General features: G+C 43.9%; 1 protein-coding gene across 3 annotated transcripts in view; it reads left to right on the forward strand.

Annotated features, from left to right (window-relative positions):
- The window catches only part of GNPDA2 (glucosamine-6-phosphate deaminase 2), a 73,577-nt gene that overhangs the window by 1,377 nt on the left and 46,752 nt on the right, over positions 1-25,448 (forward strand). Inside the window, exons 1-2 of one of the 3 annotated variants that reach the window (XM_030192630.1) lie at positions 9,062-9,121; positions 9,941-10,107. In XM_030192630.1, coding sequence (XP_030048490.1) covers positions 9,984-10,107 — 124 coding nt within the window. In that variant the 5' untranslated portion in view covers positions 9,062-9,121; positions 9,941-9,983. Of the gene's footprint in view, positions 1-9,061; positions 9,122-9,940; positions 10,108-25,448 lie in introns of those variants that run through there. The other 2 variants (XM_030192631.1, XM_030192632.1) reach the window with 2 other exon arrangements.

The raw sequence follows: 25,448 nt of genomic DNA on the forward strand, positions 1-25,448 counted from the left end.
GAGGAGTTAGAAAATAAAGTGACTAATTTAAAGAAAGGTGCACATGAGGTCAGAGAGATGGTTAAAGAAAACATTAATAAGCAAAATCAATAACAGGCAAACTGTCATGAAATCCTAATTGTTCAATATGAATCAAAGAACGCCGTGCTTACTGCAAAAAAAGGTCCTATAATAGTAATTCTTACAACGACACCACTGTTGGAACTTCAAACTACAAAAAAGATATTTGAGACTTAAAACTAGTAGAGGATAGAAAGACAGCATGGCTGTCAAAAGACCTTGCTGTTCAAATAATATCACCATACAAGAGTTGTTTTTGTATTCATACTGAAGTAGGATTTCATGACAGTTTGCCTGTTATTGACTTTGCTTATTCATGTTTTCTTATTAGTATATATTTTTATTTGTTGAGAATTCATTGTTATTAGACTATATTTTACACTCAATTTTTATTTATGGTATTATTTCATTATATTTTACTGTATATGTAATTTATATTTTTGTATTTTATTAGACCTGATGAAGGAGCTTGCGGGCTCATTTTTGAAAGAGAAGGACGCCCATGTTTCAACATAAATCGGAAGATGGGTGTCCTTCTCACAGGGTCGTCCAAATCGGTATAATCGAAAGCCAATTTTAGACGTCCCCAACTGCTTTCCATCGCAGGGACGGCCAAAGTTCAAGGGGGCGAATCGGAGGTATAGCGAAGGTGGGACTTGGGCGTGCCTAACACTTGGACGTCCTCGACCCATAATCGAAAGCAACAAGGATGTCCTTGACGAACACTTGGACGACTTTACCTGGTCGTGTTTTTCTTAGGACCAAGGCACAAAAAGGTGCCCGAACTGACCAGATGACCACTGGAGAGAATCGAGGATGACCTTCCCTTACTCCCCCAGTGATCACTAACTCCCTCCCACCCTCAAAAAATATCTTTCAAAATATTGATTGCCAGCCTCAGATGTCATACTGAGGTCCATCACAGCAGTATGCAGGTCCCTGGAGCAGTTTTAGTGGGTGCAGTGCACTTCAGGCAGGCGGACCCAGGCCCATACCCCCCCTACCTGCTACGTTTGTGGAGAAAATAGCGAGCCCTCTAAAACCCACTGTACCCACATCCAGGTGCTCCCCTTCACCCATAAGGGCTATTGTAGTGGTGTACAGTTGTGGGTAGTAGGTTTTTTTTTTTTTTTTTGGGGGGGGGGGGGGGTTGGTGGGCTCAGCACACAAGGTAAGGGAGCTATGTACCTGGGAGCAATTTATGAAGTCCACTGCAGTGCCCCCTAGGGTGCCCGGTTGGTGTCCTGGCATGTCAGGGGGACCAGTGCACTACAAATGCTGGCTCTTCCCACGATCAAATGGCTTACATTTGGTCGTTTCTGAGATGGACGTCCTTGGTTTCGATTATTGCCGAAAATCAGAAACAACCACGTCTAGGGACGACCAAATTTAAGGATTTGGATGTCACTGACCGTATTATTGAAACGAAAGATGGACGTCCATCTTGTTTCAAAAATACGGGTTTCCCCACCCCTGGATCGGGACATTTTGTGAGGACGTCCCTTTCGAAAATGCCCCTCTTTGTCACCAAAATATAGCCCGTGTCGGGTCTTTGCAATAAAGTCTCCCTTTGCTCTGTTCGTGGAAGTCTGTTTGTGCTTTTTGGCTTGTTTTGGTTTCTTGGTGTACTTGGAACTCTTTTTTTTTACTCAAAGGTAATCCTTTAAAAGTGGACTAACACGGCTACCACACCTTTTTATTCAAAAAAAGAAGAACAAAGTCACAAATGAAATTTACACACTTAAAAATATCATGTCCTCTCAGGAGGCAGGTACCCTGTCTATTGCAGCTAGCTACACCAGTGACAGCAAATTGAGGCTAACTACAAAACTTTTCTATAAGCCAGTAGAACTGCACAGCAATTGGCTCTACTTAAGACAGCCAGCACGTCCTTGGACCTCTCTGTGCAGTGGTGACAGACGTGTCATGTGACTAATTTGAAAGGAGATTTTGTACAAGACTGAACATCCTTTAAATTTCTGTCAAAAACCATTGTCCAATTTTATACAAATGTATAGTCAAATACCGTTCTGCGAAGTATATTTTATTTTTCAATCCCCCTCCACAGTCACCTCTGTTAATAGTAAGAGGGAGCTTTGAGTGTAGAACTTAAGATTTGTATATTGTAAACCTAAATGCTCCTGCTTTTTGCTACTTTGACTTATTTCTTCTCACATAATCCTACCCTTACATTTATATTTGAGTGGATTCTAACACATACATATACAGTACATCCACATAATTTTATAAGTAATAAATATAAATAATAAAACAAAACAGAGAAAATAAGATGATACCTTTTTTTTATTGGACTAATTACATTTTTTGATTAGATTTCAAAGTTAACTCTTTTTCTTTAGATCAGAAATAAGCAAATGTTGACATATAGTCTCATGTTTGTCAACATTTGCTTATTTCTGATCTGAAGGGTTTATCTTTGAAAGCAAATCAAAAATGTATTGTTAGTCCAATAAAAAAGTATCATCTTATTTCCTTTTCTATGTTTTGTTTTATTTCTATTTATTACCTTTAAAAGTGGACTACAAGAGTCACGTGATGCCATAGAGAGAGAGAGAGAGAGAGAGAGAGAGAGAGAGAGAGAGAGAGAGAGAGAGAGACGTATTCTCCTGGTCTCTGGGGCCCAGATACCCATTTTTGAAAATAAAACCCCGATTTAAGCTATCTGAGGCAGTCCAACCCCACATCAAGGTCATCAGTGAATGGAAAGGTACTTAGAACCATCGGCGAAAACAATGGCCAGCCGCACAAACAAGAAAGATAAAGAAAAACCGCGAGCGGGTGAGGGCACCGCGGACGCAAAACAGACGCCGGAGGGAGCAGTCTTTTCAGCGGATCAGCTTACCCAGTTGACTACGGCAGTGGAGAAAGCGGTGGAAAAAACGATGGAAGAGAAGTGGGACCGACTGACCTCCCAAATTACTAACATCGTGACGCTGCTGGGCGAAACCATGCAGAGAACTGACTTGGAGAAGCGGGTTCTGGCAGTGGAGGAGGAACTGAGCCTGGTGGCGCAAAAAATGCAGCGCATGGCCTCTACCATCTCGGTCCTAACTGAAAAGATCGATGACCTGGAAAATAGGTCACGGAGTGCCAACTTACGCATAGTGGGCATACCAGAGTCGGTGGGAGACAGCGTACTGGGCTCGGTGTTGGGAGAAATGGCTGAAAGCGGAATTTGCCTTGTCAGACCACGCGGGGCCCCTGTGCTTGGAGCGGGCACACCGCATGGGAAGGAGACAAGATGGCCGCCCAGCACCCAGAACGATTATAATGAAAGTCCACAATTATATACACAAGATGGAGATTCTGAGAGGTTACAGAATGAAGAGAGAGATGCTCAAATTTGATGGACAGACAGTTCGAATTTATCAGGACTACTCGGCACAGCTCCAAGATAAAAGAAAGCAATTCACACCTACATGCAGGCGACTGCACGAGCTGGGGACTCAATTCATGTTGGTATACCCTGCAGTGCTCAAGATTAAGTACAAAGGCAGCTGGAAAGTATATGATAAGATAGAGGAGGTTTCAACCTTTTTGCAGGAACTGGACACAGCGAGCGCAGCTAACAAACAAGACAGCCCTGGCAGATGAAGTCAAAATCTGCGAGGGAAAAAAGGTGCCAGTCAGAAAGGGGGTAACGTACTGTTTAATATGTTTGTTTCTTGGGTATTACTTGATGCTTGATGCGATTGGAAACATAAGGGAGGTGGAAGGGCCCTGGGCAGGGGGGTGACTCCATTATCCAGCGGCATGGGTCGGATCAGAGAGGGGAGGGGATGGGGTGGGGAGGGAGGGTTGTTGCGGTAGGGTTGAGGGGGGCAGTTGGGGGGGTATGGGGAGGGGAGGGGCTAAGGGAAGTAGGCTGGCAAACAGAAAAGGGAAGCAAGGAAGGGGGCAGGGATGAGAAACGTGAATTGCTGCAGTGGGAACACTGGCACCCTGGGGGGAGGCTGGGCGCCCCAGGGGATCTTGGTCAAAGAAGGCTCGGGGAACAGTTCTTAAAGGATCCTGGTTAGGCTAGGGAGGAACGGAGTGCGCCTGGTCTCCTGGAATGTTTGTGGCATTACGTCCCCTGTCAAGCGCACCAAAATCCTAGCAGCCCTGAAGCACCATGGAGCGCAGATAGCATGCATCCAAGAAACGAGATTATCCCTAGAGGAACATGACAAGTTAAAACGGCACTGGGTGGGAGAGGTGTTCTTTTCTTCAGCAGTAGGTAGAAAGGGAGGAGTGGCAATTCTGCTGAGCAAGGCTCTGGCGTACACTGCCAAATTAAAGTTCAAAGATGGGGAAGGGAAATACATTGGAATCCAACTCAATTTGCAAGGGAAAGAAATGTTACTAGTGGCAGTCTACGCGCCTCTGATGAAATGTAAACACTTCTATGCAGACTTGATGCAGAGATGTCAGCGCTATTCTCATCTCCCGATGATAGTAGCAGGAGACATGAATCAGGTGTATGATGGGAGCATAGACAGGACGGGTAGACACAGAGACGGGGGGGGGGGGCTGCTGGAAAATCTATACTAGAGTCCTTCTGTGGGTCAGTAGGATTAGTGGACCCTTGGCGAATTCTTCATCAAATGGAAAGAGACTACACACACACTTCTCGAGCACATCATACGCAATCCAGACTGGACTACATTTTAGTATCGCAATCTCTGTTTTCCCAGATATTGGAGGCAAACATAGGTCCTGAGGAGATCTCGGACCACGCGATAGTTTGGGTAGACCTGGAGACGCAGCCCTTTTTTCAACGTTCAGCGGGATGGCGGTTCCCCGCTTACCTTTCCTCCTCCGGGGATTTTAATAAGTTTCTTCTCGAGAAGTGGGACGAATACTTAAGGCACAATGAGCAACACCTGGATGACCCAGGCCTTTTTTTGGTCCGCGGCAAAGGTAGTGCTAAGGGGGGATATAATTGCATATGTAAGCCAGCGCAATCGCAATATTGCTCAAAAAGTTTTTGCTTTAGAACGCCAACTTAGGGAGGCGAGGAGAGCATATACCAAAACCCCCACACAAGCCCGATACGATGCCCTAGTGGTGGCGAAAACGGCGCTTAATAGTCTCCTACATGAAAGAATGAGACGTACTCTTATTTACAGGAAATATAACCTCCAGAGATTTGGAGATAGGCCTGGGGGTTACCTGGCCCGAATATTTAAAAATGCCAGAAAACGGCATTTTATTCCAGTGGTGCACACACCGGAAGGAGGGACCACTACCAAAATGGAGGTAGTGGCTGTAGTCTTTAAAGAACACTTTGCAGCTCTTTAGAAGGAAAAGGGGAACACGGAGTATAGGAAGACCAGATTACTAGACTATTTAAAAGAGTCAGGAATGCCACAATTGTCACCACAGGCAGTAGAGTCCCTAAATGCACCGTTGACAGCAAAGGAAATTCTGCATAGCATCAAAGCGCTAAAGTCTCATTCAGCGCCAGGGCCCGATGGGTACTCGGGCGAGTTTTATAAGATGCTACGAGATCGGGTGGTGGGGCCGCTGCTGGACTTGTACAACACGGTGGTTGAACAGGGGAGCTTCTCCAGGCACGCAAATGCGGCTTTGATAAGCCTGATACCAAAGCCTGGGCGGAACCCGTTACATCCAGGGTCGTATAGGCCGATATCATTGATTAACGTGGACATTAAGATACTGTCCAGGATTTTAGCCGATAGAATAGCTCCCATCCTACCCCAAATCGTTGGTGAGGATCAGGTAGGATCCGTTAGGGGTAGGAAGTCGGTGCTTAACTTACGGAAACTTCTGGCCACAATCATGCATGCTAGAGAGACCAGCACCGACAGGTTGGTTATCAGCCTGGACGCAGAACGCGCCTTTGATGAGGTGCAGTGGCCGTACATGTTTGAGGCACTCTGGTGGGTGGGTCTACAGGGCTGGTACTTGGAGGCTATTCAGGCACTATACACACGACCAAGGGCTGCGATTCTAGTTAATGGGGTAAGGACAGGTGAATTCGAGATTGAAAAGGGGACCCGTCAGGGCTGCCTGTTATCCCCACTTCTGTTTTTAATCACACTAGAGCCACTTCTGTGTATAATTCGGAAAGCAGACAATATTAAGGGAGCGCAGATGCAAGAACACAAGGTAAAGTTGATGGCATATGCAGATGATTTGATGATTATTTTAGATGACCCCCAGCAGTCGCTGGATGGCCTGCTTACCGTAATAGGAGATTATGGGCAGCTATCGGGGTTCAAATTAAATCAGATGAAGTCCTTGGCGTTGCCGCTGAGAGCCTCAGTACAGGCTAATTGGCAAGGGCCATTCCCATTAAAATGGGTAAGCGAACAGCTGAAATACCTGGGGGTGGTGGTACCTGAAGACCTGAGGCTGCTTTATAATTTTAATGTGAGACCGCTGCTGACAGAGACCAGGCGCAAGCTCCAGTTGTGGGGGGGGGGGGGTGTCCCGCTCTCTCTGGCGGGGCGTATTGCCTTGTTTAACATGCTGGTGGCTCCCAGATGGCTATATACATTTCAAATGCTCCCCTTACATTTAAAACAGAGGGAGGAACGGGAATTAAATCGAGTGATCCAGAGATTTCTCGGGGGGGGGGGGGGGGGGAAGCGGCCCCGTCTCCCAATTAGTGTCCTTCAATAACCTATGGGTCTATTAAATATTAGGTACCTCACAATAGCTTGCGGTATGAGGCATGTACGGGACTGGCTGACAGGGTGCCAGGACTTCTCAGCTACCCAGATGGAGGCTGTGGTATTCCCCAACATACACCTCAGTTGGTTGCTGCACTCAAACAAGCTCAAGCAGGATTTAAGGATCGTTGACAATCCATTTGTAAAATCACCTAGAGCTACCTGGAGATGGCTTTGCAGGTGGCACAGCTTTTCTGCAAGATCTTCACCTTTTGTGGCACTACATCATAATCCTGACTTTCCAGTTGGAACCACCTCACGAGTGTTCGCCCGATGGCGCCAGAAGGGCATCCAATTCCTTTATCAATTGGTAAACGAGGAGGGGCACTTACAACCTTTTGTGGACTTGCAAAGAGAATATGCAATACCAGCCTCCGACATGTTTGCTTACATGCAAGTGAGACATTATGCACTATCCTTGGGCTGGGTTAATTTATGTGAAGATGTGCAAGACACAATAACTACTGCACTGACCCTGGGAGCCCAAAATGAAGTTCCGTTAAAGTTCCATCATAGATATTTATTGGATACCACAGAGGACATTGATTATAGGGGCAGAGCGAGGGTCTGGTCGACAGACCTTGCAGTGGAAATATCGGAGAGTGTGCTGCAAAGTTTCATGCTTTCCATCCTACACAGCACTCCGTTCATACAGCACTGGGAACTGGAGTATAAATTTCCACTCAGACTGTATGTGTCACCTTATAGGGTACATCGAGCTGGCTTTGGCACAACTGGAGCATGCCCAAAGTGCGCTTCAGTACGGGCCACGCTGGGACATATGTTCTGGTCCTGCCCGAAGGTACAAAACGTTTGGTCACAAGTACTCGAAGCGGTCTGGGCATATTGGAAAAAGAGGTCGACCTTACAACCACAGATGCTATTTGGCGTGTATTGCTAAGCTAAACCAGAGCTGCCCTGGTACCGACGGTTTCTACAGAGGTCAATTCTGATCGGGAAGAAAGTGATCCTACTTTGCTGGAGAGAGCAGCAGGGCCCGTTTGTGACATAGTGGAGAACACTTATGATAGATTTGTTGAAGATGGAACGAAGTGGGATTAAAGAATTAGACTCAGTGGCAAGGAGGGGTCTGGGGCAGACCTGGAGCAGATTTTGGAACACACTGCAGCCGACAGCAAAGAGACAAATTCTCAAAACTTAATTTCTGCTTCCTTGTAACTTTAACCAGCTGTACTGGGCGGGTTGGGGGGGGGGAAGGGGAGGGGGAACTAGAGGGAGGGTGGAGATGGGGGGAATATCAAATTGCTGTGACAGCACTGAGTTGTGGCATAAGTTTTTTGTACGTAAAGTTTATTTGCACTTGTTGTCAATAAAAATCATTGAAACATAAAACTGGACTAACATGGCTACCACATCACTTACACAATTTTATAAATGCCATTTCCAGGTGTACAACATATTTCACACACAGAAAATGCTTTAGGAAATTATATTCCTAAAATATGGAGTGGAGGAGTGGCCTAATGGTTTGGGTGGTGGACTCTGAGGAACTGAGTTCAATTCCCACTTCAGGCACAGGCAGCTCCTTGTGACTCTGGGCAAGTCACTTAACCCTCCATTGTCCCATGTAAGCCGCATTGAGCCTGCCATGAGTGGAAAAGCACGGGGTACAAATGTAACAAAAAACAAATATTCAAAGTGGTTAAAAGGGAAATTTATTTTTCAAAAGTGCAACAACAGTGGAATAAAGCTACAAAGCATAAAAAGGTCTTGCACTAACAGATGCAATGGCAGTAAGTACGGGAACGTACAGTGCACGTGCAAGTTCATACATGCGTAAGTAAACTAGAGTTTCAATGCAGAACTTTAGGAATCGCTGATGCCCTTTACTAAACGCGCAAGGCCGATCGCGGTTCTGGACGGGACAGGAGTTCTCTTTGTAGGGATTACCAAGGCCAGGTCTTACACCCTTGCCTCCAGGTCGTTCCCAGATAACCCAACCAGCAAGGATGTCAACGAGATCAAACAGCCCGAAACATCTACGTTGCAGAAAGAAGCAGATACTCAACAACCCACACACGACCCTCCTCAACTACATACTATTTATCAAACCGAAACCCCAGTGCGACACTTGTTCCTCGTTCTGAAATTCCCTATCCCACATACTACTTCTCTAAACTTAAGTTTCAGGTCAGGTGTCGGGTTGCCCCGCAGTTTAATCTTCTCCTGCGTCCCACCCTTTTTGACGCAACGTCTGACTCTTGCCCTCTCAGCCGCCTCGTAACGTGCAGGAAACAGGAAGTCGCATCAGAGGGGGCGGGACGCCGAACAAGATAAACTGCGGGGTTTATTCACAGCTTGGCAAGTTGCCGGCCGCTTGACAGAAGATAAGTTTGGAGGTAGGATGTAGATTTAGGGAATGAGGGGCTGGTGTTTGCTTGTGAACGGGGAGGGGTTAGGTTATCGGTTTGTACTCCAGCTTCACTGAGCCGTCTAGTTTCCCTAACAACTTGTATTTTGAAGTCTTTGAAACTACACTGCATAGTTTGTTGGTGAAGAGCTGTAAGCATGTAGATTTCAATGTGCTTTTCGTCTCTTCCATTATTTCTGTTTTGGTTTGATAACCTACGTGTGTCAGTTGTTCAGCACAGTATTCTGAAAACCTCTAGTGCTAATTTAATAGGGACTGTGTGCCACACTTTTTTCAGATATTCCAATTTAAGATTGCTAGTTACTTAGCTGGTTGCTATACTGCTTTTTGATAAATTCACAGCAGTTTAGTTTACTGTATAAAAAAGCTCAAGGCCACCAAAACGTAAACAATTTGAAATCGAGGAAGGAGAGAAAAAAAGATATAGAAACAACAAAATAAGGGGGATGACTTTGTACAACTAGGGCAGGAATAAGCTGTATAGTGGAGAAACAATAAAATAAGGGGGATGACTTTGTACAACTAGGGCAGGAATAAGATGTATAGTGGTTGGACAGGAAAAAACAAATAGCAGGAAGGCTCAAACCTTGTCCTAGCAGAAGGATTCCTTTGACCTCACTGTTGATTGCTTACACTTATGAAGACTAAAACCAAGAATACAGTATGTGGAAAAACAGCTACTTCTAAAAAAAGGAGGAAAAGTAAATGGAAGGGATCATCATGGAAACCTTGCAGTATCTAATGTAAATGTATATGTGTCTTTTTTTTTTTTTTTTTTTCCCTACAGATTTAGACTGGCTGTTTGGGATTTGGAGCTGCTCATCATCAGAATGAGATTAGTTATTCTTGATAATTATGATCTAGCTAGTGAATGGGCAGCAAAATACATCTGCAATCACATTATCCGGTTCAAGCCAGGCCCTGGGAAATATTTTACTTTAGGCTTACCAACAGGTATGAATTGGTTTCGTTTTTCCTGCATTTCGCAAAATTTCTGAGTTGTATAAATTGCAGAATATCTGAAAAAAAAGTTTTTATTAAGGGGGGGGGGGGGCGGCTAGGCTTACATCTTTAAGGTTTGCGCTGAGATGAGACATTTAGGTTGCTTGAGGAACATTTGATCTTGGTTTAGTATTCCCTGACTTTTTCAGATGAGAGGTCTCGGAGCTTTTTACTAATAGAAGGTGTCAAAAATTGAATTGTGCAGAAGAATTGCTTATAGAATGTTTGTAGATGTGGTTGTTTTTTTAAAAATGTCATCACCTTTTCATTGTTGAAGTGGAAGTGAATGCTTTTCTTTTAAAGACATCCAAGCAGTTGTGTACTCATCTTTTTGTGCAGGGAATGAATAAAAGATTGATAGGAATATAAGCTTTCTACTGTTTGCTTTATAGTTTGCAACCATATGGTATCTTAAGGAGCAAAAACTATCAGTACTGAGACACTTTTCTGGATCCTAAAGACTGGTGGTTCTAGTTTAGCTGTAAATTATTTGTATAAAAGACAACTCTGTAAGGCACGCCTAACAAGGCACCAGTGTGTGTATCAAGTTTATAGAATAGCTGCATTTGCATGTGTGTGAGGCACCATAAATTGTCAATTATGTGTCCAAATGCTAGATATTATTACATGAGCTTGGTGCTTAATGTTGCTTTGTGTGTAATCATCAGTGGTCCATACCTGTGGATGTAGCATACGCATATCATGGTTGTTCTGTGTAGCAATGTGTACAACTTATATAGAATACTATTAGTTCCTTACATTGTAAGGCACACATTTATGTACTTACCCAGCCTTTGACCTGGGGTAAGCTGTCTGATGATATAGCACTGTACAAATTCATATAAGGGTAACTTTTTATAAAATAAGTTTCACAGATGTGGCCTATACAATTCTGACCAATGTAAAAGAACATGCTTTGATGTGGTGGTGTGTACTTGCTGGTGTCTTGACCTGAAATGATCCCGAGAAAGGAAGAAAGCACACAAACATCCTAAAGATAGATGCAGTTTATTTACAGCTACCATCAACCTTTTAAAAGCAAATGCATTATATTTACAGATAATAACAATACCTAACTTGCAACAAATGATGACATCCTGGCTCAGTCACTTCGTTCAGCTTATTTATTTATTTGTTGCATTTGTACCCCACATTTTCCCACCTATTTGCAGGCTCAATGTAGCTTACATAGTACCGTCAGAGGCGTTTGCCCAGTCGGTGGATAACAAATACAAAGTTGTATAGTTGTAAGCTCTTTGAGCAGGGACTGTCTTTCTTCTATGTTTGTGCAGCGCTGCGTACACCTTGTAGTGCTATAAAAATGCTAAATAGTAGCAGTAGTAGTAGTATAGTGATCGTATGAGGTATAAGTGGAGGGTCGGAATGGATGAAGATTGCGTATTGTCTGTTCAATCATAGTCATGCTGTGTTGGTAGGTGAAGAGGGTTACGTGGGGTCGTTGGGGTAGGCCTTTTTGAAGAAGTTGGTTTTTAGTGATTTACTGAAGCTCAAGTGGTCATGGATTGTTTTGACAGCTTTTGGGAGCCCATTCCATAGTTGTGCGCTTAGAGAAGCCGGCTGCTTAAGTTGTTTTGTATTTCATTCCTTTGTAATTTGGGTAGTGTAGGTTTAGGTAGGATCTTGATGATCTGACTTTGTTTCTTATTGGTAAGTCTGTGAGGTCTGTGATGTATTCTGGGACAACACCGTATATGATTTTGTGGACTAAGGTGCAGATTTTGAAGATGATCCGTTCTTTGATTGGGAGCCAGTGCAACTTTTCTCGGAGGGGTTTGGCACTTTTGAAGCATGTTTTGCTGAATATCAGCCTGGCTGCTGTATTTTGGGCGGTCTGGAGTTTTTTTTTTTTTTTAATGAGTTCTTTGCAGCCCGCGTAGATTCCGTTGCAATAATCTGCATGGCTTAGGACCATTGATTGTATTAGGTATCAAAAAGTTGCTCTTGGGAAGAAAGGTTTTAATCGTTTGAACTTCCACATTGAGTAGAACATTTTCTTTGTTACAGAGTTTACTTGGCTCTCGAGGGTAAGGTTGCGATCGAGTGTGACACAGTATTTTCAAACTGTGTGTGGTAGGGAGGGTATGTCCTGGAGTATTTATGGTTGTGGGTTTGTATTTGTTATATGGAGAGAAGAGGATGAGGCAATGTGTTTTTTCGGTGTTCAGTTTTAGTTGGAATGAGTTTGCCCAGGAGTCCATGATGTTCAGACTATCGTTGATTTTGTTGGTTATTTCTGTCAGATCATGTCTGAAGGGGATGTATATTGTAACATCATCTGCGTAAATGAATGGGTTAAGGCCTCCATTGGATAAGGACTGTGCCAGTGGAATCATCATCATGTTGAAGAGTATTGGTGATAACGGTGATCCTTGAGGTACTACCACAGGCTGCTTTCTACGGTGGTGATATGTTTGACTTTGATTTTGTTCTGGTGGTTAGAAAGCCTTTGATCCAGTTAAGTACGTTTCTTTCAATCCCGAAGTGGCCTAGTATTCTTAGTAGTATGTTGTGGTTTACCATGTCGATTGTGCTCGACATGTCGAACTGCAGGAGGAGTATGCTTTTGCCTGTGGCAATCTCCTGCTTGAATTTGGCCAGGAGAGTGACTAGCACAGGTTCGGTGCTGTGGTGGGATCGGAATCCTGATTGTGAATTATGTAGTATTGAGAACTTGTCCAGGTATTCCGTAAGCTGTTTAGTAAGAAAGGTCTTCGTCATTTTTACTACTAATGGGATAGACGCAACTGGGCGTTAATTGGTGATATCGTTTGTGCTTTTCTTGGCGTCTTTTGGTATTGGGGTGAGTAGGATGTTGCCATGTTCTTCAGCGAAGAGACCTTGTTGTAACATGAAGTTTAGATGGGATGTAAGGTCTGCTATGAAGCGGTCAGGGGCAGACTTGAGTAGATGACTGGGACATGTATCCAGTTTGCAGTGGGTCTTGGCGAACTTGTGAGTCGCTTGTGTAACTGATTCGGTGCTGAGGAGATTTATTGTCCAAATACGGTCAGCTGGGTATCCTTCAGAGGATGGGTCCAAATCGTTGAAGATTTCGATGTCTGTATTGTGATGAGGAAGTGTGCTGCATAGTTTTATTATTTTTTCGTTAAAGTAGTTAGCAAGTTTGTCTGTGGGTGGGATGTCTGTGTTGGTTGTGGTGATAGGGGTGGTGTCTAGTAACTTATTTACGAGTTGGAATAGTTTCTTCATATCTTTGTAGTCCGGTCCTAATTTGGTTTTGTAGTAGGACATTTTGGTTTATTTTATTGTGTATTTGTTTCCATGCGTTTGAGTGTGTGTTCATCTTTTGTCTTTCTCCATACTCGTTCAAGTTTTCTAGATTGTGTTTTGAGCTTTTTTAGTTCGTCCGTCTTTGAACCAAGGTATAGTGTTTTGTCTTTTTGATATTTTTGTTTTTAAGGGTGCTATTTTGTTTAGTACGCTGTTGCATCTGCCATCCCAGTGGTTGAGATAAAGTATGGAATCAGTGTGTGTTGTCGTATATTTGTTGCCATAATATTTGTGGATCGATTTGCCCTCTTGTAGTGTAAGTAATATGTTCTGGTGTACTGTTTGAGCCCTTCTTCCGCCAGTTTAGAGTTAGGTTCAGTTTATAATGGTCTTAGGCTGGGAAAGTCCTTCTGACCAGCAGGCAGAGTCAGGAGTGATGTTAAGGGAATTCTGTGACAACTCATGAGCCCTGGAGATGGAATTTCAACTTCTGAAACTTTGCAGCCTAGTTGACTAATGGTGTTTGCTGCTGATTGACATCCTGCCTGTTGTGAGTTAGCCGGCAATGACCCACCTTAGGCATGCTTTACTTAATTCCTTTTATGGTTTCCCCCTCAGTGATTATATTGAGATCTTGTTTATACTGCATGATCTGAACAAAACAACTTATACAACGTAATCAACAGGGCCTGGGCAAAATACAAGGATCAGTTAAAGGATGGCAGAGGGCAACAGACAGTAGTCTAGACTATTACTACTACAGCTGGTAAGTGTGGGGTGGAGTATGGGCAGAACATGCCTATATTTGCACAGCTTATAAAATACACCAATCATAGTTTAAAAAAAAAATTATAGGAAATGTCTAGGTGTGACTTATGCCACTTCAGCTAGGAGCCTACTTGTCTTTATAGAATTGACCTAAAGAGGTGCCTAAAAAATGGACTTACATTGGGTACCGAAGTAACAAACATAGTGAACGTGATATCAAAAGAGAACTAGACTAGATTTATATAAATATAATTTTAATAAAAATATCCAAAGATTCTACACAAATCATGTTTCGGCCACAACAGCCTGCCACAGGAGTCTTATAAGTGGATGAATTCAAATATCTTCTCAAATATCATGTGGTAATCTAATGCACCTTCAAACAGACCAAAATAACGCACTGATAGTCGTCTCACTGTTTACTCAAAAGTAACAAACTTACATTGGGTACCTCTTTATAAAATTTAACTTAACCTTCCCAATAGCGCTCAGAACGGGTTACAAATGCAAAGTACATGGAGGGGCATTTTCAATATGACATCTAAATCCGACTTTGTTTTGCTGAAAATGTCCAAAACTCAGTAGTGAAAATGACCATTTTCAAACCAGAAAAACATTTTATCTTTTTTTTCTTTGAAAATGACCCATTTCCTAGGCGTGCTGGAGTGGAGGAGTAGCCTAGTGGTTAGAGGAGCGGACTTTGATCCTGAGGAACTGGGCTTGATTTCCACTGCAGTCTTTGTGATTTTGGGCAAGTCACTTAACCCTCCATTGCCCCAGGTATAAATAAGTACCTGTATATACTATGTAGTTGCAAAAAAACACAGAAAGGCAGTATATCAAGTCCCATGCCCTTTCCATTAGTATGTCTATCTTTCTGGACCATTAAAAAAAAAAAAAAAAAAAGCCAAGTGAAAAAACACAAATTCAAGCCATTGGGATGTAGGAGAAGCCAGCTTTCCTAGTAGCCTGGCTATACAGGCATACCAGCAGAGCAGTGGGGTATCCTAGGGGGAACGGCAGTGGACTTCACATAAAAGGTCTTAGGCACACATCTCACCATTACCCCTTTATATTGTATTGTGAGTCCTTCAAAACCCACAAAAAAACCTACTGTACCAAACTATACACCACTAAAATAGCCCTTATGGCTGCATGTGTCACTTATATATGGGCACAGTAGGTTTGGGGTTTGGAATGGGTTATGGAGCGAGCATGTCATCTTCTTTGCAGTACACTGCACTGACCACTAGGCTATTGCAGTGACCTGCTTGCTCTATCTAATAGGACTGGCCATAACATCTGAAGTTGTCATAGGTTGGTATGTACTGTTTCAAATACATCTTTGCAGGGTGGTAGGGGGTCAGTGACAACTGAAAGAGTAAGGAGGATGCCATTCCTTTATTTCTACAGTGTTCATTTGGGCACATTTTGTAGCTTATTCATTAAAAAACAGGTCTAGACCAAGACATCCAACTTGTATCCCTGGATGTAACATAAGTGACAGCAGATAAAGACCTGAATGGTCCATCCAGTCTGCCAAAATGTCACATTCATTCTCAATTCTAGATTAAATCAAGAATGAATGTGTTATTGTATACTTGATCATGGTCTTTCTTAGTTGTTTCTGGGACATAGACCGTAGAAGTCTGCGTCACTGTCATGTTCCAATTACTGGAGTTGCCATCAAATCCTATCTGAATCCATCTTATCATTTGTGGGACACAAGACTGATTCAGGTAGGATTACTGGCACCAAACTGAAGCAGACACTACTTTCTAGGATCCGGATGCAGGAAGGCTCACAGTAGAGCGCATGGCTTCTACTGTTATAGCATAATGCTGCAGCATGCAAGAAACAAACTGCATGCTAATTTTGTTTTGTTCCATTACAGCAGAAAAACATCCATTAGGAACACCCAGATCCTGCCCTTAATATGCCTTATGATTTGAATACACCTCTGATGGACTTCATAGAAAAATGTCTAAAAATTGGTTTCAAAAATACCAATTTGGATGTTTTGTGTGAGAAAACATCCAAAGGCAGAGTTACGCCACTTTTTGGACATTTTTCTCTTTTGAAAATGAGCCCCATAGTAACATAATAGACGATGGTAGATAAAAACCTGCATGGTTCATACAGTCTGCCCAACAAGATAAATTCTAATATGTATGATATAATATATATGTACTTGATCTTGAGCTCTCCTTGCCATTTTCAGAGTACAGACCTTAGAAGTTTGCCTAGCATTGGCTTAATTTTCAACTGTTAGAGTTGCTGTTGAAGCCCTCTCGAGGTCAACTAGATTTGTCTAACCATAATGGGGACATAAACCATAGAAGTCTGCCCGACACTAATCTTACTTCCGAACTACTGGCTTGGCTACTTAAGCATGGCTGTTTTGATTCCATTCTCTTTTCATTTAGAAATCATTTGTGCTTACCACATGCATTCTTGAATTCCATTACCATTTTAATCTTCACTTCCTGCAGCAGGAGGGCATTCCAAGCTTCCAACACCCTCTCTGCGAAAAAGGGGAACTGGGACTTGATATACCACCTTTCTGAGGTTTTTGCAACTACATTCAAAGCAGTTTACATATATTCAGGTACTTATTTTGTACCAGGGGCAATGGAGGGTTAAGTGACTTGCCCAGAGTCACAAGGAGCTGCAGTGGGAATTGAACTCAGTTCCCCAGAAAAAAAGTACTTCCTAACATCCCCCCCCCCCCCCCCCGCAAAAAAAAAAAAAACCACCCTGCAATTTGTCATCTGGAAGAGAGTTGTTTGTATGTTTAATACCTTTAAATTATTTAAACATCTGTATCATATCACCCCTATTGCTACTTTCCTTGAGGGCAGTGTTTCCCAACCTTCAAGCCAAGTACCCCTTAAGTCTAACAAATTTCAACCGAGTACCCCTGACCACTAATCGGAGATTTTGAAATGAACACTTTATTATTAAATTGATAACTAACTTGGCAGCATATATAACACATGTAAAGATCATTGGACATGCTGTTCACAACAAGACGATTAGATTTCACTCCCATATAAACTGGCCTCTTGACAGCTGGTATGTTCTTACAATCTGAGTAAAAATAAACAATGACACTTTTATATCAGTTGGGGCTGGAGTCACAGTAGAAAAATAGAGTTGGAGTTGAAGGTTTGGTGTACTGACTCCATAGCCCTGTTGGCAGCCCCAACATATCACTTCTCAACCCCAGAGAAATAACAAGAGGAGCTCAATAGCTTCATCATATCACCTTTCAGTGGAAGGTAATATGTTGGGGCAACCAAGCCCCTCTTGTTTCTCTGAGGCTGGGAGGATTCCCATCTCCAAGACACAGCAAAATGGGCTCAGAGGCCCCAATATTATAAATACCATCCTCAAAGAAACAAGAGCAGCAGCTTCACCTGAGGACACTTGCCTACCTCACACTCACTCCCTTCTCTCTGCCCAATCACATTTCTCCATGTTTTGTTTCCCCAAACCTATCTCTACTCTCCTGTCCCTTTTCACAGATTCACATTCCTTCCCTTTTCTCATCCTTCTCCTTCCCATCTTGCTATCTCAAAATCTCCACCCCACCCCTTCCTCTCTCCACCACCTTCACTTCTCTCTTGTATTCACTCATCCCATATCCAGAGTAAAGTTTTTTTTTTTTTTTTTTTTTTTGTTATCCAGCACTGAGGATTAGAGTGAAGAACTGGAGTAAGGCTGCAGCTTGGATAAGATTGGGTCTCCTGACCAGACTTCAAAGCCCAGGGATTGGAGGAGGCCAGAGGCAGATGGCATTTTTTTTAGTTGGGAGGAGAGGGGCTGGCACAGGCAATAGAGGCCAGAAGAAGATGGCTTCTTGTGATGAGGAGTGGATAGAACAGAGCTATATTTGGGCAGTGATTGCAGCTAGGGTGAGGGGAAGCCGAGAGAGAGTGAGAGAGCACAGAGCTGTATTCTGGCAGTGGCACTGCAGCTAGGGTGAGGGGGAGCCCTGAGAGTGAAGAGAAGAGAAATAGCTTTCTGGGGTGGAGTCAGTGGCAGGCCTGACAGTGTGGGGGGAGTCCAGTAAGTGCAGCACCAGTTCCAGAGGTGACCTGGGCCGTGATTATGGAACAGCCCGACTTGACTGATAACCCTGATTTGTTAGTCACCAGCAGAGACTCTTCCAGATATGGATACTGATACAGGACAGAGACATGCTTTTCAGGAAGCACAGCACTCTGACCCTGACCTGGATGCCCTGAGGCAGAGGGCTGGTCAGCCAAGCAATGAAACTGGTAAAGATTGTATCCTATGGAAAGGGGGCTTGTTGTACAGAGAGTCTGATCCTACTGATACTAATAGGCCCTGGACAGCAGGCAAACAGCTTATAGTGCCCAGGGCATACAGAGAACAACTTCTACAGACTGCACACATCATTCCACTAGCAGGACATCAGGAGGTGACACGAACACGCACTAGATTGACCCAGAATTTCTATTGGCTGGGAGTATCTAGAGTTGTATCCAACTATTGTCGAACCTTTGATGCGTTCCAAAGAGTGGGCAAGACCCAAGATCACCCCCAAGCTCCCCTGAAACCTTTTACCCATTATCAGTGAGCCCTTTGAGAAAATAGCTATGGATGTAGTGGGCCCTCTAGCTGTCCCTAGCCGGACTGGGAAAAGATATATATTGACAGTGGTGGACTTTGCTACCAGATATCCTGAAGTGGTAGCCTTATCCTCTAAAGAATCAGAGAAAATTGCCACTGCCCTGTTAGAAATATTTTCCTGGGTAGGATATCCATGAGAAATACAGAAATATCCATGAGTGATGTGTTCACGTTTGTTTTACTGGTTTTGTGATGTGTTAGATTCTGACATAAGGCTCCTCCTGAAGAAGGAAGTACGAAATGCAGTTTCACATTGAGGACCAGAATAAGTAAAGGCACTCAGCTGGAGTGAATTATTGCACAAGTATCTGTTCGACAGCCTTCCACAGGCAGAACATTGTTCTCACCTAGGAGTATACCCATAATATTCGTGAGAGAGTGATGGGTTTAATACAACCAAGAAGGTGTTAATATGGGAACATGGGTTGTGCAGCAGTTTTTTGAAGAACAATTTTTGCTTTATGAAATCTTGACATATAAGACTTTATATAGACTATGTGTGAGCAAAAAGTTTGTTTTTTGATCTTTATACGATGTACACATTTAAATGTATTTACATATATGGTACACATGGTTTCAGTGATGGTTGGCGAGTGGATGTGAACATCGCAGATATTTTGAAGGATTACATAGTAACATAGTAGATGACGGCAGAAAAAGACCTGCACGGTCCATCTAGTCTGCCCATGATAAACTCATATGTGTATACCTTACCTTGATTTGTACTTGTCTTTTTCAGGGCACAGACCGTATAAGTCTGTCCAGCAGTATTTCCCGCCTCCCATCACCGGCTCTGGCACAGACCCCGTATAAGTCTGCCCTCCCCTATCCTAGCCTCTCAACCACCAACCCCTCTTCCCCCCGCCACCCAATTTCAGCTAAGCTTCTGTGGATCCATTCCTTCTGCACAGGATTCCTTTATGCCTATCCCATTGTGGACATATGTTGTTTAATAAATATCAAATAGATTTACATATCAGTTTGGAGTACATTGAATGATTGTAATTATTGAGCTAGTACTCTTATTACGGAATATTACCATAATTGATTATTAGAATTAAATTTTAACTGCCAGATCCTTGACCATTCTTCTAAGGTTCGGAGGTCCATTCTCATCGTTTCTACTCCCTCCAGGGTACATATATAAGTACATAAGTAATACCATACTGGGAAAAGACCAAAGGTCCATCGAGCCCAGTATCCTGTCCCCGATAGCGGCCAATCCAGGTCAAGGGCACCTGGCAAGCTAACCAAATGTACAAATATTTTATACAAGTTATTCCCGAAATTGTGGATTTTTCCCAAGTCCATTTAGTAGCGGTCTATGGATTTGTCGTTTAGGAAACCGTTCAACCCCTTTTTAAACTCTGCCAAGCTAACCGCCTTCACTACGTTCTCCGGCAACGAATTCCAGAGTTTAATTATGCGTTGGGTGAGGAAATCTTTTCTCCTATTTGTTTTAAATTTACTACAATGTAGTTTCATCGCATGCGCCCTAGTCCTAGTATTTTTGGAAAGTGTGAACAGACGCTTCACATCCACCTGTTCCAGTCCACTCATTATTTTATATACCTCTATCATGTCTCCCCTCAGCCGTCTCTTCTCCAAGCTGAAAAGCTCTAGCCTCCTTAGTGTTAGTCCTTAGTCTTCCCTCATAGGGAAGTCGTCCCATCCCTGCTATCATTTTTGTCGCCCTTCGCTGCACCTTTTCCAGTTCTACTATTGCTTTCTTGAGATGCGGCGACCAGAATTGAACACAATACTCAAGGTGTGGTCGCACCATGAAGCGATACAATGGCATTATAACATCCTCACATCTGTTCTCCATACCTTTCCTAATAATACCCAACATTCTATTCGCTTTCCTAGCCGCAGCAGCACACTGAGCAGAAGGTTTCAGTGTATTATCAACGACGACACCCAGATCCCTTTCTTGGTCCGTAACTCCTAACGTGGAACCTTGCATGACGTAGCTATAATTCAGGTTCTTTTTTCCCACATGCATCACCTTGCACTTGTTCACATTAAACGTCTGCCATTTAGCCGCCCTGTCTCCCAGTCTCGTAAGGTCCTTCTGTAATTTTTCACAATCCTGTCGCGAGTTAACGACTTTGAATAACTTTGTGTCATCAGCAAATTTAATTACCTCGCTGGTTACTCCCATTTATAAATATATTAAAAAGCAGCGTTCCTAGCACTGACCCCTGAGGAACCCCACTAACTACCCTTCTCCATTGTGAATACTGCCCATTTAACCCCACTCTGTTTCCTATCCTTCAACCAGTTTTTAATCCACAATAGGGTATCCACTGTATTAGCTATTTTCATGTTATCTGCAAAAAGGCAAACCTTTCCTTCCAACCCTTTAGCAATATCTCCCACAAATATATTAAACAGAATAGGCCCCAGCACTGACCCCTGAGGAACTCCACTGCTCATCTTCCTTTCCTCCGAGCGGATTCCAATTACCACCACCCTCTGCCACCTGTTGGTCAACCAGTTTCATAACCAGTTCACCACTTTCGGTCCTAAGTTCAACCCTCTCAGCTTATTTACGAGTCTTCTGTGGGGGACCGTGTCAGACTTTGCTGAAGTCCAAGTAGATTACATCTAGCGCATGTCCTTCATCCAGTTCTTTGGTCACCCAGTCAAAGAAGTCAATAAGATTTGTTTGGCAGGATTTTCCTTTTGTAAAGCCATGTTGCCTCTGGTCCTGTAACTCGTTGGCTTCTAGAAAGTTAACTAACCTTTCTTTCAGCAGTGACTTCATTATTTTTCCTACCACTGACGTGAGACTTAACCAGTCTGTAGTTTCCCACTTCTTCCCTGTCTCCACTTTTGAGAAGAGGAACCACATCCACTCGTCTCCAGTCCCGCAGAACCTCTCCCGTCTCTAAATATCTATTAAATAAATCTTTAAGAGGTCCTGCCAGGACCTCCCTGAGCTTCCTCAGTATCCTGGAATGTATCCCATCCGGCCCCATAGCTTTGTCCACCTTCAGATTATCCAGCTGTTTATTTCTTCTGTAAACGGCACAGTATCCACTCCATTCCCAGACGTTCCCTCGGCAGCCAACCGCGGTCCTTCTCCAGGAATTTCCTCTGTGAACACCAAAGAGTTGTCTGCTTGTTGATGCCCTGGGTGGTAGCAGCACTGTCTGCATGGTATGGTTCATTGCTTATAGAGGCATTGGTCAGTATTCTGGTAGGCTGTTTCTTGGAAGCTTACTGGTATGTGGCAGGCGATATTCCTTTAGCCTACTTCCTGGGAGCTTTCTAGAGGATTGTTTTGTGGTACTTTGTGCTCTGCATTGTGGTGGCATTAGTTGCTGCCTGATAGCAGCAATGAGGCGCGTGGCATGGTGGCAGCATTCCTGATGACTGGGTTGCCTGTATCCTTGTTCACCGCTTATTGGTGGCACCCTTGTAAACTATGCAGTGACAGCCTTGTTATGGGTAGCATAATGCCGTATCTGTGTCTGATATCCCTGCAGGGTGCTTTGGATGAAGAGCCCTGCCCCGTCTTTGGACATAGAGACTGGCTTTGTATTTGAGCATCGTCCTGTCACCTTCTTCAGGCTTCGCTTTAGCTCTGGTAGTGGCGCCCTACTTTGTCTCGACTTACCACTTCATCTCTGAATGCAGAGCCTTGCTTTGTTTCTGGGAGGTGGCACCCTACTCCTGTGGTGGCACATGGATCCATCTGTGGGTATCGGGCTGAGTTCCTTTGCAGGAGGTTGAGACTTGCCTAGTCTCTGAATGATGGGTTTGGCTACATCTCTAGTTTTCGAGCTTGCCCATTCCAAGCTGTCTACCTTCTTCAATCATTGGCTACTGCTTTCGATTCATCTTGGTCTTATGGTCTGGCACCGTATTGGAGGTTGAGTCTGTCTCCATTGGGAAGTCTGCTCTGGCTCCATCTCATGGGGTCGAGCCACGCGCTCTTTCTGAAGTTCCGGCTCTAGATGCCAAGCCTTACTCAGCTGTACCTGTAGTGTCTGGCCCATTTTGCTTTGTTTCTGGGGGGTCGAGCTTTTCTCCACCTGTGGTTTGTGGTCCTTCCCTGTTTATGGACATCGGGCCTTGTTCCTGACTGACGATCCGGGCTTTCTCTCTGTCACTCGTGCCTGTCTTCTTCTCTAGTGGTAGAGCAGGGCTCCCTCTCTGCCTTTCGCATCTGGACCCAGTTTTGGAGGTTGTATTGGAAGCCATCTCTGGCTGGCTGTTCTGGCTTTGGCCTCCTTACGGGATGTCGGATTGTGAATAGTCTCTGAATTCGAGGTTGTTGACTGAGCATCTTACTCTGTCTCTGGCAGGTGAGTCAGGCATTCTCTCCGGTGGTTAAGCCTTGTGCCATTTCTGACTGGCCTGCTCTGCCCACTGTACCTTGCCTTATAGCGGGCTGGTGCGGCATTCATTGCTTTGCCCATTGTCTGGCTCAGTCTCTGGCCCTCAGGCCTTGCCAGGTTTTACCATCGCTGGTTTTCAAGCTTCCTCCTTTGTGAGCTGGTGTGGCTTCATCTGCCGCTAGATGCTGGAATTCTGCAATTGGGAGATCGTGTGGTTCCGTCTCAGGAGTTCGGGACTTACTTTGTCGTCAGGGGTCGGCCTTTCTCGTGCATTAGTTTTGTGGGCTTGAGCCTTATCTGGTTGCGGAGCCTTCATCCTGCTGGTGGTTGTGCCTGACTTTTCATGTCTGTGGTCGGCACCGCTTTTCTTTGCCCTGGAGGGGTTTCTTGAGTGGTGCATTCTCAAGGTCTTTCACCTCTTCCAGCTTCCATTTCAGGGTCTGGCTCTGGCTTTGCCTTCAGGTCTTGGCCTGTCTCTGCAGTCCCACCCCATTTGTGGACTGCTTTGGTATATCCCACTTGTCTCTGGATTGATGTGTGGGATGCTATGGAAGGTAAAATTAGTCCTTACCTGATAATTATTTTTTCCATTAGTCCCAACAGATCAATCCAGAGGCCTGCCCTTGGTTGTCCTTGGTTAATGATGGGTATGTGGTGTACGCAGTTCCTTTCCGATTTGAACTCATCTATATCACAAATGTTCTTCTCATTGTCTTATGGACTGCACTTCCATGGACAGATAGTGCGGGAGTGGAGCGGTCGCTTGACCACAGGGACACTGGTTCTCTCCTTGTTTGTAACAGAGGCAGGAGTTTGGTGTATGGTATCAGGATTTCCCAACTGCTTTGGTATAGATCATACTGAAAGTGAGGCTGCTGCACAGTATCCCTTATGGCAGAGCTCTGGTGTTCTCTCTATCTCCATAACCCACTTGTCTTTGGATTGATCTGTTGGGACTAATGGAAAAAAAATTATCAGTTAAGGACTAATTTTACCTTTTATCCCACATTGAACTCAAGTATGTTTCCAACAGTGGCCAGTTTAGATCACGGGTGCCTGGCAAGATCCCAGAACAGTAAAACAGATTTTATGTTGCTTATCCTAGAAATAAGCACTGGCTTTTCCCAAGTCCATCTTAATAGGTCTTCACGCACATTCCTAAATCTTCACTTCCCTAGCTGCAGAGGACTGAAATATAAGTTAATACATTCATCCAGTTTCTCTTACATATGAATGCAGCTTTGGAATGCATTACCACTTGATGTGGAAAAAAAATAAGCGACCTTATCAATTTTCGGAAATCACTGAAGACCTATCTCTTCAATAGAACATATCATAACGACTCATCATCTGAACTCTAATACATTACTGTTTTAATTGTTATTTCATTATCAATCTTGTTATACCTAATGTTTTATTCCACTATCCAGCTTATTTTCGAAGGAGAAAGACGCCCATATTTCGACCCTGTGGGTGAACAAATCGGTATAATCGAAAGCTGATTTTCGTCGTCTTCAACTGCAATCCGTCGCAGGAATGAACAAAGTTGACGGGGGCATGTCGGAGGCGTGGTGAAGGCGGGACTGGGGTGTGATTATCGGTCGAGGAGAGATGGGCGTCTTTAGCTGATAATTGAAACAAGAAGGGCGTTTTTGACGGGAATTTGGTCCGCTATATTTGGATCCTTTTTTTTTTTTTCAGGTCCAAGTCCCCAAAAAGTGCCCCAACTGACCAGATGACCACCAGAGGGAATCAGGGATCACCTCCCCTGACTCCCCCAGTGGTCACTAACCCCCTCTCACCAAAAAAAACCACTTTACAAACTTTTTTTTTCCCAGCCTGTATGCCAGCCTCAAATGCCGTACCCACCTCCATGACAGTAGAATGTGTTCTATCCTGTGACAGCCTTTTCCCTGGTTCTGCTGTGGCTCTCGGGTGAGTGTGACACCTTTTTCTGTTATGCACTGCAGAGTCACATTAGCAATGCATTGTGGTGGGTGTAGGGTATTGGGCTCCGTGATTCCACTAGCTTGTGTTACATGCTCACAATGTTGGTAGTTGGTAGGCTCTACTCCCATGGTGGTTTTCCCCCTGCTTACTGGGTCAGAGTGTGCCCTGTTTAGTTTCCGGTAGTCCATGAGGTAGTGGCCATTTTTGTAAGCCAGTTTTGGATCTCTTTCATGTGTTAGCCACGTTACAGCACTTAGTTCTTACCTTGAATGTTGCTGAAAGAGGGCATTGTACAGCATTCTGCCAGCTCTGACC

The sequence above is a fragment of the Microcaecilia unicolor genome, chromosome 2 (assembly GCF_901765095.1).
Source record: "Microcaecilia unicolor chromosome 2, aMicUni1.1, whole genome shotgun sequence".
Classification (NCBI taxonomy): Eukaryota; Metazoa; Chordata; class Amphibia; order Gymnophiona; family Siphonopidae; genus Microcaecilia; species Microcaecilia unicolor.